The following is a 13,355-nucleotide window of genomic DNA, read 5'->3' on the forward strand; positions in this document are numbered from 1 at the left end:
ATGGCCTCTGAACCAGGTGGTCAATGTCCCATCCTGGTTGGTGCAGACACCTGGGTAGAATATCCAGGCTGCTGTTGGGAAGTCATTCACCAACCCATCTCCACTCAATGATTCCAATCAGAACCCTCTCGACAGCAGGCTGGGACCAGGGGTCAGGATCACCTCAAGGGACTGACACTGATCGCACAAACCTTGATAATAGGACAGTGATTTACAGGGGGACAGGGGGGCATTGACATTTAACCCCAGACACACCTGATAATCCTGGCTGACCAGCTTCGCCTGCAAAGAGAAAAAGGGAAACCCATGAGATAAACAGGCTCCAGTGTATCACTGATATACACCGCACCCCTCACTGTGACGCTGATATACACCGCACCCCTCACTGTGACACTGATATACACCGCACCCGTCACGGTGATGCTGATATACACTGCACCCCTCACTGTGACACTGATATACATCACACCCCTCAATGTGACACTGATATACACCGCACCCCTCAATGTGACACTGATATACACCGCACCCCTCACAGTGACACTGATATACAATGCACCCCTCACTGTAACACTGATATACACTGCACCCTCAATGTCACACTGATATACACTGCACTCCTCACTGTGACACTGATATAAACCACACCCCTCACTGTCACACGGATAGACATTGTACCGTTCACTCTAACACTAATATACACCGCACCCCTCGATGTAGCACTCTGATATATCCCACACCTCTCACTGTAACACTCTGATTCACTGCCCTTGTTTCTGTCTTATGGTTATCTGGTGGATCATGTTCCTACCTTTGTATCCTTGCCGACCTGTAACGGAGAGAGATTTCATATTAATGTTGTGACACTGGTGTAGAAACTTCATCCGATTCCCACTGATACGATGCAATGTGCAATGAAGAGTAATAATATTCACTCAGTCCCAGTGGAAATGCTTCCCTCTGGTTCGCCAGTCTTAGAATCAAAATCTGGCATCAACATGGAGCCTTTCAGTCAATGTGAAGTTCTGGCTAATCCTGAAAGGCCTGTGATCATTGCACCAGGCCCAAGCTGATGACATTCACTCAAGTCTGGAGGTGAAAGGTCAAAGCACATGGTGTATTCAGCTACAACATCGAATCAGTGAAGCCAGTGTCCAGTGCTGTGGTCAGTCTGCACTCTGAGCAGTGTTGTGGTCAGTCTGCAGACTGAGCCTAGTGTTCAGTGCTGGTCTAAAAACATGCTGAGGTGAGTGGCCCTTAACCTCCAGCTGGGAGCAGTGAGTTGTACAAAGTTGAGGGTAAATCAGGATTTTACCCTGTGGAAACAGGGTGGTCTGCTCCCACAATCAATCAGTCGTGTGGAAGTGGGGTGCTTTTGTCTGTGATTCAGATAGCTGTTGGTCAGCGGTCTGTTCTGACACAGTGTGAAACTCTGAGCAATGACAAAAACAGACTGAAGGAGGAACATGGTGTGTAGGAGCAGATAAGGAAATGGGCCAAAGCTAACTGAGATGTAGAATGAATGGTGTGTGCTTACCTGGAGGTCCGGGAGGTCCTGGGGGTCCAGGTTCTCCACCCAACAGAGACCCTGTGGAAGGCAGCAAGTGTGAGCAGAAATGTTTGATCAAATTAATACTAATTGTATTGACACATTCTCATGTTAACAGTTGTGATAAAGTGGTTCTATATCCAGGGGTAGGAACCTGCAAGATGAGTATTGAATGGAATTGAATAGTCTGTAGAACTATCACCGCCTTCTGATCCTCAGGGTCCTGGGGGTCCAGGTCTACCTTCACCTTGAGGACAAAGTGAGAGGAGAGTGAAGAGTTTTCACATTACAGGCTTTGGAAGTGGGGTCATTTTACAGGGAGTAATTATATTGAATGACCAGGTGGATGGGAGTTAACATGAGGCTGTTCCATGCAGCGAGTCTACATCACTTACTTCAGTGCTCCGCTGCTGGAGAAAGGTCCTCGCCCACTTGACCCTGAGCTGCGCTCTGGTCAGGGGATCCTGCGACTCACTGGGAAGTTTCGGAATGAGCCATTAGTGTCAGGCCCACATTGAGTGGAATCTCTGTAACTGAACTGGCTGCTCTTTGATGTGATAATGCTGAATGACTAACATCGCTTTGCTGACAGATTCATGCCTCTCCAGATGCCTTAGAGACCATCAGGCAGCCTGGAGGATGTGGCGGGACTGGCCACTTACATGGAGGATAGCTATCCCTCAACCTACATAACCCTGAGGCAGTCCAAGCTAGCCAATCAGAGGGCGATTCAGTGGGTGGCCCACTCTCACTATTTCAGGTCATAGTTTCAATTCCCAATCCTGACAGCAGTCCACTGTTAACACTCCCGGTGCCCTGCCGAGGGAGCAACACACCATCGGAGGATCACTACTGAGGGATGCCGTACTGTCAGAGGGTCAGTACTAAGGGAGTGCTGCACTGTCAGAGGGTCAGTACTGAGGGAGTGCTGCACTGTCAGAGGATCAGTACTGAGGGAGTGTTGCACTGTCAGAGGGTCAGTACTGAGGGAGTGCTGCACTGTCAGAGGGTCAGTACTGAGGGAGTGCTGCACTGTCAGAGGGTCAGTACTGAGGGAGTGCTGCAAGCTATTAGAGGGCCGGACTGAGGGAGCTCCACACAATTGGTAATGCCAACTATCAGATAAGGAGCTAAGCCAAGGTGAGCCTGTGATCTGTGGCATTCCAGAAAGATCCTCCCTTAACCAAAACACATTATCAGGTCATTATTTCATAGCAGTTTGTGGGACCTTACTGTGCGCAAATTCGTTGCACATCTTTTTACATATTCCTTGCTAGTTGGATGCATAGATTGTCTGATTAAACACCATCAACACTTAGGGTGCCCAAAGGCTTGGCCCATGATAATCAGTGCCCGAGTTCTTTGAGGTTAAAGCCAGTGCCGAGTGTTCCTGTGTGGACACATTGTGTTTCCAGAACGGTTTCTGTTGGAGCCACTTTAACATCATGATGTCAAACACTCACCTGGAATACCTGCAACACCAGGCAGTCCTGGTGGACCCCGAGGCCCTTCGATTGAGGCACCTGGAAAACACAGGGTGGAAATATCACAAGAGGCACTAACTGTGAGAGACGAGTTTCAGTACTGAGTCACCCTCCGCTACGCACCCCTCATTCCCACACATTTCCCCTCCCTCCAGATCCCTCCCGTTCCCTCTGCAGCCCACCCCCCTACACACCCCTCTTTGCCCCTCCTATTCCCCACCCTCTCCTTTCCACCCATTCCTGACCTTCCAACACCCTCAACCCTCCCTCCTCTCTACATCCCTGCTGCTCCTCCACACCCTTTGTGAAGTCTTGAGATTCTTCAGTGAAGAAAGGATCTCAGCCATTTGCTGCTTCTTTTTGCTCAGTGATAAATAAAATACTCACCTTTAGGGCCTGTAGGTCCTTCTGGTCCTGGGGGTCCGACAATACTCTCGCCTGTGAGACAAGACATAGATCAACAAGGATTTACTTTGATTATACATTAAAATGGAAATTTTTCTTCTTTGATGAGATGTGGGTGTCACTGGCAATGCCAGCATTTGTTGCCCATCCCTAATGGCTCTTGAACTGAGTGGCTTGCTGGGCCATTTCAGAGGGCATTTAAGAGTTAACCACATTGCTGTGGATCTGGAGTCACATGTAGTCAGACTGGGTAAGGATGGCAGATTTCCTTCTCTAGACGACATTAGTGAACGAGGTGGGTTTTTTACAACAATCGATGATAGTTCTAAGATCATCATCATTGAAACTGGCTTCAAACTCCAGATTTATTGATTGAATTCAAATTCCACCAGCTGCTATGGTGCGATTTGAACCCGTGTCCCCAGAGGGTTAGCCTGGGTCTCTGGATTACTAGTCCAGTGAGAGAATGGGAGAAGAGATCAAGAGCCAAAGGAGAGACAATGAGATGGGAAAGAGAATAAAACACAGAGATCAATAATGGCAAGTTTTTCTAATTCATCAAACACTCCCAGGACAGGTACAGCACGGGGTTAGATACAGAGTAAAGCTCCCTCTACACTGTCCCCATCAAACACTCCCAGGGCAGATACAGCACAGGGTTAGATACAGAGTAAAGCTCCCTCTACACTGTCCCCATCAAACACTCCCAGGGCAGGTACAGCACAGGGTTAGATACAGAGTAAAGCTCCCTGTCCCCATCAAACACTCCCAGGCAGGTACAGCAGGGGGTTAGATACAGAGTAAAGCTCCCTCTACAATGTCCCCATCAAACACTCCCAGGACAGGTACAGCACAGGGTTAGATACAGAGTAAAGCTCCCTCTACACTGTCCCCATCAGACACTCCCAGGGCAGGTACAGCACAGGGTTAGATACAGACTAAAGTTCCTGCTATGTGATTCTAACATGCATGTTAAATCCAAATGAAAATTGCTTAGTCAGGAGGGGTTGAGAATGGTGAGGCCTGAATTCTCTGTCTCCTAGTTACTCGGATTAAACATGAGTGGCACCCCAGTGAGCTTCTTTAGCGTTCTGACATTAGCTCGCAGTGGAGGAGTGGCATGAGTGATACCTTTACGGTCAGCCATTCTTTTTGTGTATTTACCTGATCGTCCTGGGGGTCCGGGTGGTCCGGGAGGTCCTGGGGGTCCCTGGACAACCGCAGTTGTCTCTGATCCTGAGAGGGAGTGAAATTGAACAGATTTAACCTCAGCATCACAACCATAAAGGCTACAAAACAGAGTCTCTAAGTCCCAGACAGTTTTGTGCAAGGGCAGGGTTAGGGTTAGGTCAAATATTAAACATGATCACACTGAATAGCAGAACAGGTTCAAAGAGCTCAATGGTCTCCCTCACTCCATTGTAAAGAATCGAGAGGAGCTGAATGGCCTCCTCCTCTTTCTGTGCAACAGGAAGGAGGGGCTGAATGGCCATCTTCTGTTCCTGATTACAGGCTCGAGAGGGGATGAATGGCATCTTCTTTCTCCTGTGTAACAAGTTTGAGGGCCTGAATGGTCTCCACCTGATCCTGTGTAACAGGTTTGAGAAGGGCTCAATGTCCTGAACCTGTTCCTGAGTAAAAGGCTTGAGGGGCTGAATGGCCTCCCCCTGATCCTGTGTAACAAGTTCAATGAGCTGAATGGCCTCCTCCTGGTTCCCAAGTGTCCAAATCACTCAATAATTCACTCACCTCTAATGTTAACAACCTTCCCAGGGGTGCCACGTTCACCTGTAACAAAAATTCAATAGATACAGCATTAAACTGCTTAAAGATGGATTTTGTTTCAGCCTGGCACATTGGATATCACCATTGCCTCACAGTTGGAAGATTGTGGATTCAAGTTCCAGTCCAGAGATTGGAACCCAGGCGTTCCCAATGCAGTACTGAGGGAGTGCTACACTGTCAATGGGTCAGTACTAATGGAGAGCCACACTGCGGGAGGGTCAGTGCTGAGGGGGTGCTGCACTGTCTGAGGGTCAGTGCTGAGGGAGTGCTGCACTGTCTGAGGGTCAGTGCTGAGGGAGCGCTGCACTGTCCGAGGGTCAGTGCTGAGGGAGCGCTGCACTGTCCGAGGGTCAGTGCTGAGGGAGCGCTGCACTGTCCGAGGGTCAGTGCTGAGGGAATTTTCCAAATGAGGTGTTAAACCGAGGCCCTGCTGCCTGCTCAGGTAGCTGTAAAAGAACCCACGGGCACTAGCAGCTGAAGAACAGAGGAGTTCTCTCCTGTACCCTAGCGATATATATCCTTCAACCACAGACAGATTAATTGACCATTACCTCACTACTATTTCTGGAATCTTGCTGTGCTCAAGCTGACTGCTGATTTTGTCTGTAAAATAGTGAGTGCTCTTTAAAGGTACTTCATTGGCTGTAAAGCACTTTGGGAGATCTTGAGGGCATGTTAGGCGCTATAGAAATGAAATTTCTTTATTACTGCGATACTTCACACTAGTTACAGGAAACACAAGCCTTTGTTGTCAGCAGCAGAATACCACTCGGTGGGATACTGGGTCCAAAGTTTCAGTCGCTTGATCAACTGATACCACGTATGTCTTTGAGCAATATCATGGGTGGTCAGTCAGTACATTGTAAATTGTGGCAGTCGGAAACCAGTCCCTCATTCTTTCTCAGACAATCTCCCTCAATTCAGCCCCTTTTACTCACCACGGGGGCCTGGATCTCCTGTTGATCCTGGTGAACCTCGTGGTCCTTGTTCACCTGATGGCAAAGAGCAAGAAATGAGTGCATTGAGCATCATTCGATTAACACATTAATCACCCCCTCCCCAATTCCATCCTCTCCTCCTACTGCACCCCCCACCACCCCCCCCACCCTGCCCTGCCTTTGGTTCCCTTCCTCACATATTCACCCTTTTCCTCATTGTGACCACCATTCACCCCGATTATCCTCTTCCCCATTCCTCCAACTCTCCCTTCCCCAATTCACCCTAATTCTCCCCCTCTCTCCAATTCTCCCATCCCCTTTCTCCCTCTGTCCTCTGTTCTCCTACCAGGGTTTGGGTTTGGGATTACCTCGGAGACCACGGTGACCATCAGCTCCTGGAGAACCTGAAAAAGGAGCGGAAGAGAATTGATGAGCTTGTCACACAACAGTAATGCCCCCAAACCTTCCAAAAAAATCTACCCCCCCCCTAAAAATCCTCAAGCACCCAAATACCTAAACAACCCCAACCCTCCACAAATGCTCAAAACTGCCCAAAAACATCCTCCAAAAATCCCAAAACCAGCCGCACAAAACCCCCCACAAAAACATCCTGCATCCCCAACCACACACTCAGTAAATACTGCTCCCAGTGGAAGGGGGGGCGCGGTCACTGCCCAGGGTTACAAAGAAACCATGGGGAGTGGGGGGGTGTGGTGCACAGATACACTGGAGGAGGGGGCGGTGTTTGGGGGGGGGTGGAGAAATCAGTGCTCCTAATGCTCTCAGTTACAAACACACCTGGGGAGGGAGGTCACGGCCTCAAGTCACAGACACACCAGGGAAGGGGGGAGGTGGTCAGTGCCCCCAGTCACATGGATACTTGACGTAGACTTTGAGATGCATCACTGAGAAACCCCAAATTTACCACAGTCAGAGAGCGTCGATTTTGTAACTTCACTTTGTATGGAGTATAGTCCATGAGTCCACAATACTGTTGCAGGGCCTCTCTTCTTGCTCTTAGAGAAATGGCAAAGACTCTATGGTTTTTCTCCCATTCAGAAACCCGACTGAGAGGTCGGGGCTCCAGTTAGGACAGCACCAAGGTTGGAAAGAGGAGGAGAGAAGGTGTGGCAAGTGAAGAGGTCAAGAGTGCAGAGGCTTTTCAGGGCTGCTAGATTGGAGGAAGATAACTGAAGGAAGTTAAAGGAAAGAGTGAGAGTGTGAGGGTGTTGAGGATGTTGAGGATGTGACTTATTGCTCACCAGTTGATCCTTTCTGTCCTGGCTCTCCTGTTGTCCCTGGCAATCCACGAGGACCTGGTTCACCTGCAAGGAGCCCAGGAAAGGCCATTAGTGCAATTACATAGCCGCTGTCTTTGTTCTGCTCTGATTTTATGAGCAAGGAGGCCTTGCTCTGCTGCTAGAGTCACCTCAGGCTGGTGGAGAAGCTCCAGACATTGAGGCAGTCCTCCATCACCTCCCTCAGAGCCCAGGATAGGAAAGCCGTCAACACAACTCTCCCACATCGTCCTGGAAACCCTAGTTTAAAGTTTTCTTTCCCAGATATTGCTGTAAGCAAGCTCCAGAGAAAATAAATCACTGGGGCACAGGGTACTCAAAGATAAATTAAATAATCTTCTTTCCATTTCTTTGTATTCTTTCAGTTATAACTTATAAAATTATTGGAGATGTTGTCAGACCGTTTGGCAGTCATGAATCATCCACTCAGGTAACAGAGTCTATTCATTTTCCAATTGGCCAGGAAGGTAACGCACCAGGAAGACAAGGTGCCAAGCGACCAATAGGTGAGAACCAATGGTTAGAAGCAGGAAGTCATGTGATGAATATGACCCTGTTTATAGCTGATTCCTAACCCACCAACCACACGATTGCTATTGGGGCGGGGGGGTGGGGGAGGAGGATGGGTGGATTGTTCATTGCACAACCATATTCCCTTTACCCTTTTGAACTGTGGGACATCAAGGTCAGTCAAAGCATTCCCATTTCTGCCCTGTTTTATCACCAGCTCAAAGCACCACCTGGAAATGGAATCTGGCACTTTCAGGTCTAAGGCTCAGTAGCACCTCGGCACTTTCATTAATACATCACTGAACTTTAATTACTGCTTGGCAATACTTGTGGGTAAAGTGGCATCACTGAGTTCATTACTTCCTGTGTCTTGTAATGAAAGATTCCCCCTGCTTACCTTGTAAACCACGAGAACCTCGCTCTCCTGTATCACCTGTAATTTCAATGTAAGGGAATAGTTACAGGCAACAAAACTAAAATAAACAAGCATATAGGGCTGAGGTTCACACTTCACATGAACTCACTTGCAATACAGTCACTGAAAGTTAAAAAATGGAAGAAAACAATTGATCGCTGTAAGATTAGATCAAACTCAGTACCTTTCAATCCGGGAATGCCATTCAATCCTCTATCACCTGGAGGAAAAAGGATGTTCACAATGTCAGGGAATGGCTAGAAACACTTCACAACAACAAGTCTCACTATGTAATGAAACATAATAACATTGGCACCATAGAAACAAGGGAACCGTCAATCAAAGCTGCATTGATATTATCAGAAAACAAGTGAGGGGACAATAAACCTTTCCCCATGTGACTGGATATATGTTACGACAATACAGAAACTGAGGAAGTCATCATAGCCCATGTGATGCATTGACCTTTTGTAATCATAGAATATTACAGCACAGAAGAAGGTCATTCTTTGAACAAGCTATCCAATTAGTTCCATTTTCCCACTCTTGCCCCATAGCTTTGCAAATTTTCCTCTTTTCAAACATTGATGCAATTCCTTTTTGAAAATTGCTATTGAATCTACTTCCAGCTTCTAAGCATTCTAAATTCCAACAATGCTGCAAATCAAAAACCTTCATGATTTTGAACACCTTTATCAAATCATTTTGTTCACTAATGTCCCTTAGGGAAGGAAATCTGCCTAGGATGTCCTTACCCAATCTGGCCTACATGTGACTCCAGAACCACAACAATGTGGTTGACTCTTAACTGCCCTCTGAAATGGCCTAGAAAGCCACTCATTGTATCAAACCAACTACAAAGTCTAAAAGGAATAAAACCAGACGGACTACCTGGCATCGGCCTAGGCACCAGAAACTACAATAGCGAACCCAGCCCTGTCAACTCTGCAAAGTCCTCCTTACTAACATCTGGGGGCCAGTGCTAAAATTGGGAGTGCTGTCTCACAGACTAGTCAAGCAACGGCCTGATATAGTCATACTCACAGATTCATACCTTACAGATAATATCCCAGACGCCACCATCATCGTCCCTGGGTATGTCCTGTCCCACCGCCAGGACAGACCCAGCAGAGGTGGCGGCACAGTGGTATACAGTGGGACGGAGTTTCCCTGGGAGTCCTTAACATCGATTCCGGACCCCATGAAGTCTCATGCATATCAAACATGGGCAAGGAAACCTCTTGATGATTATCACGTTCCACCCTCCCTCAGTGAATCAGTACTCCTCCATGTTGAACACCACTTGGAGGAAGCACTGAGGGTGGCAAGGGTACAGAACGTACTCTGGGTGGGGGACTTCAATGCCCATCACCAAGAGTGGCTCGGTAGCACCACTACTGACTGAGCTGGCCAAGTCCTAAAGGACATAGCTGCTAGACTGGGTTTGCGGCAGATGATAAGGAAACCGACAAGAGGGAAAAACATACTTAACCTCATCCTCACTAACCTGCCTGCTGCAGATGCATCTGTCCATGACACTATAGGTAAAAGTGAGCACCGTGAAGTACCGCCTTCACATTGAGGATACTCTCCTTCGTGTAATGTTGCACTACCACTGTGCTAGATACGATAGACTTCAAACAGATCTAGCAACTCAAAACTAGGCATCCATGAGGCACTGTGGGCCAGCAGCAGCTGTGCCCCTAGCCAAGCTGTTCTAGTACAGCTACAACACTGGCATCTATCTGGCAATGTGGAAAATTGCCCAGGTATGTCCTGTACACAAAAAGCAGGACAAATCCAACCTGGCCAATTATCGCCCCATCAGTTTACTCTCCATCATCAGTAAAGTGATGGAAAGTGTTGTTGACAGTGCTATCAAGCAGCACTTATTCAGCAATATCTTCCTCACTAACGCTCAGTTTGGGTTCCGCCAGGGCCACTCAGCTTCTGACCTCATTACAGCCTTGGTTCAAACATGGACAAAAGAGCTGAACTCCTGAGGTGAGGTGAGAGTGATTGCCCTTGACATCAAGACTGCATTTATGTGGCATCAAGGAGCCCTAGCAAAACTGGAGTCAATGGGAATCAGGGGAGAAACGCTCTGCTGGTTGGAGTCAAACCAGCACAAAGGAAGATGGCTGTGGCTATTGGAAGTCAGTCATCTCAGTTCCAAGACATCACTGCAGGAGTTCCTCAGGGTAGTGTCCTGGACCCAACCATCTTCAGCTGCTTCATCAATGACCTTCCTGATCTGTTCTGTTGTTGCTACCCATAACGTGTGCTGCTTGGAACAGTCTTATTGAAGTTACGAGGAAGTCTTTATTGACATTATCGAACTATGCACATCTTTACAGTAGAGGGTAAAGGTATGGAGGGGGCCCCATAGTAGGCCCTTATATGTTACTATCTGTCACCAGGCTGATCTTAGCTCTAGGTCATGTGTCTTCTTACATTACTGTTTGGGTGGTACTGTACTGAGTCACATGTTAACTCTTTAGGTGCAGATCCTTCTACTACACTTCCCTCCATCATAAGTCAGAAGTGGGATGTTCACTGATGATTGCACAATGTTTAGCACCATTCGCGACTCCTCAGATGTTGAAGCAGCAAGATCTGGACAATATCCAGGCTTGGGCTGACAAGTGGCAAGTAACATCCAGAGAATCACAGAATCTCACAGTGCAGAAGAGGCCCTTCGGCCCATCGAGTCTGCACCAACACGTGAGAAACACCTGACCTACCTACCTAATCCCATTTACCAGCATTTGGCCCATAGACTTGAATATTATGACGTGCCAAGTGTTCATCCAGGAACTTTTTAAAGAATGTGAGGCAACTCGCCTCCACCACCCTCCCAGGCAGTGCATTCCAGACCGCCACCACCCTCTGGGTAAGAAAGTTTTTCCTCACATCACCCCTAAACCTCCTGCCTTGAACTTATGTCCCCTTGTGACTGACCCTTAAACGAAGGGGAACAGCTGCTCCCTATCCATCCTGTCCATGCTCCTCATAATCTTGTACACCTCGATCAGGTCGCCCCTCAGTCTTCTCTGCTCCAACGAAAACAACCCAAGTCTATCCAACCTCTCTTCATAACTTAAATGTTTCATCCCAGGCAACATCCTGGTGAATCTCCTCTGCACCTCCTCCAGTGCAATCACATCCTTCCTATAATGTGGCGACCAGAACTGCACACAGTACTCCAGCTGTGGCCTCACCAAGGTTCTATACGACTCCAACATGACCTCCCTACTTTTGTAATCTATGCCTCAATTGATAAAGGCAAGTGTCCCATATGCCTTTTTCACCACCCCAAGAACATGCCCCTCCACCTTCAGAGATCTATGGACACACACGCCAAGGTCCCTTTGTTCCTCAGAACTTCCTAGTATCATGCCATTCATTGAATACTTCCTTATCAAATTACTCCTTCCAAAATGTATCACTTCACACTTTTCATGGTTAAATTCCATCTGCCGCTTATCTGCCCATTTGACCATCCCATCCTGTAGCCCAAGACACTCAACCTCACTGTTAACCACCTGGCCAATCATTGTGTCATCCACAAACTTACTAATCCTATCCCCTGCATAGTCATCTATGCCGTTTATATAAATGACAAATAATAAGGGACCCAGCACAGATCCCTGTGGCACGTCACTGGACTCTGGCTTCCAGTCACTAAAGCATCCCTCTGTCATCACCCTCTGTCTTCTACAACTAAGCCAATTTTGAATCCACCTTATCAAATCACCCTGTATCCCATGTGCATTTGCCTTCTTTATAAGTCTCCCATGTGGGACCTTGTCAAAGGCTTTGCTGAAATCCATATAAACTACATCAACTACACTACCCTCATCTACAGACCTGGTCACGTCCTCAAAAAATTCAATCAACTTTGTTAGGCATGACCTCTCTCTGACAAAGCCATGCTGACCATCCCTGATCAAACCTTGCCTCTCCAAGTGGAGATAGATTCTCTCCTTCAGAATTTTCTCCAATAATCTCCCTACCACTGACATGAGACTCACTGGCCTGTAGTTCCCTGGCTTATCTCTACTACCCTTCTTAAATAGCGGAACCACATTAGCTGTTCTCCAGTCCTCTGGCACCTCCCCGTGGCCAGAGAGGAATTAAAAATTTGGATCAGAGGCCCTGTGATCTCCCTTGCCTCCCTCAGCAGTCTGGGACACAAATCATCCGGACCTGGAGATTTGTCCACTTTTAAGCCTGCCAACATCTTCAATACCTTGTCACTCCCTATATCAATTTGCTTAAGAACCTCGCAGTCTCTCTCCTCGAGTTCGATACCTTCATCCTCATTCTCTTGGGTGAAGTATTCATTCAACAGTCTAGTGATGTCATCTGGCTCCAGCCATAGATTGCTCTCTTGGTCTCTTATTGACCCTACTCTTCCCATGGTTATCCGCTTCCCATTGATATACTCATAGAATATCTTGGGATTTTCCCTACTTTTACCAGCCAGAGCTTTCTCATGTCCCCTCTTTGCTCTCCTAATTGCTTTCTTAAGCTCCACCCTGCACTTTCTGTACTCCACTGATTTGCTTCCCTTGTACCTGCTAAAAGCCTCTCTTTTCCTTCTCATCGTAACCTGAATATCTTTGGTCATCCATGGTTCTCTGGGCTTGTTACTCCTTCCTATCACCCTAGAGGAAACATGTTGAGCCTGTACCCTCCCCATTTCCTTTTTGAACGCCACCCCCCCACTGTTCTTCTGTAGATTCCTCCACAAGTAGCTGTTCCCAGTCTACCTTGGCCAGATCCTGCCTTATTTTTACTAAAATCCACTCTCCCCCAATCCTAAACATTTTTTTGCAACTTGTCTATTTCTTTGTCCAGAACAAACTTAAATTGTAACTCGCGTCACACAATGCCAGGCAATTACCATCTCCAACTTGAGAGAATCTAACCATCTCCCCTTGACATTCAATGGTATTACCATCGCTG

At 47.5% G+C, this 13,355-nt stretch overlaps 1 protein-coding gene across 1 annotated transcript in view; it reads right to left on the reverse strand.

Moving 5' to 3' along the window:
- LOC144694497 (uncharacterized) overlaps positions 1–13,355 on the reverse strand; it is a 130,853-nt gene that overhangs the window by 47,244 nt on the left and 70,254 nt on the right. The window contains exons 28-39 of the mRNA XM_078564993.1: positions 8,569–8,604; positions 8,367–8,402; positions 7,424–7,486; positions 6,530–6,565; positions 6,162–6,215; positions 5,188–5,226; positions 4,603–4,674; positions 3,421–3,471; positions 3,013–3,072; positions 1,538–1,588; positions 812–829; positions 256–282 (exon numbers count right to left, since the gene is read on the reverse strand). Of these exons, the coding sequence (XP_078421119.1) occupies positions 256–282; positions 812–829; positions 1,538–1,588; positions 3,013–3,072; positions 3,421–3,471; positions 4,603–4,674; positions 5,188–5,226; positions 6,162–6,215; positions 6,530–6,565; positions 7,424–7,486; positions 8,367–8,402; positions 8,569–8,604 (543 nt within the window). The remainder of the gene's footprint in view (positions 1–255; positions 283–811; positions 830–1,537; positions 1,589–3,012; positions 3,073–3,420; positions 3,472–4,602; positions 4,675–5,187; positions 5,227–6,161; positions 6,216–6,529; positions 6,566–7,423; positions 7,487–8,366; positions 8,403–8,568; positions 8,605–13,355) is intronic.

The sequence above is a fragment of the Cetorhinus maximus genome, chromosome 20 (assembly GCF_964194155.1).
Source record: "Cetorhinus maximus chromosome 20, sCetMax3.hap1.1, whole genome shotgun sequence".
Classification (NCBI taxonomy): Eukaryota; Metazoa; Chordata; class Chondrichthyes; order Lamniformes; family Cetorhinidae; genus Cetorhinus; species Cetorhinus maximus.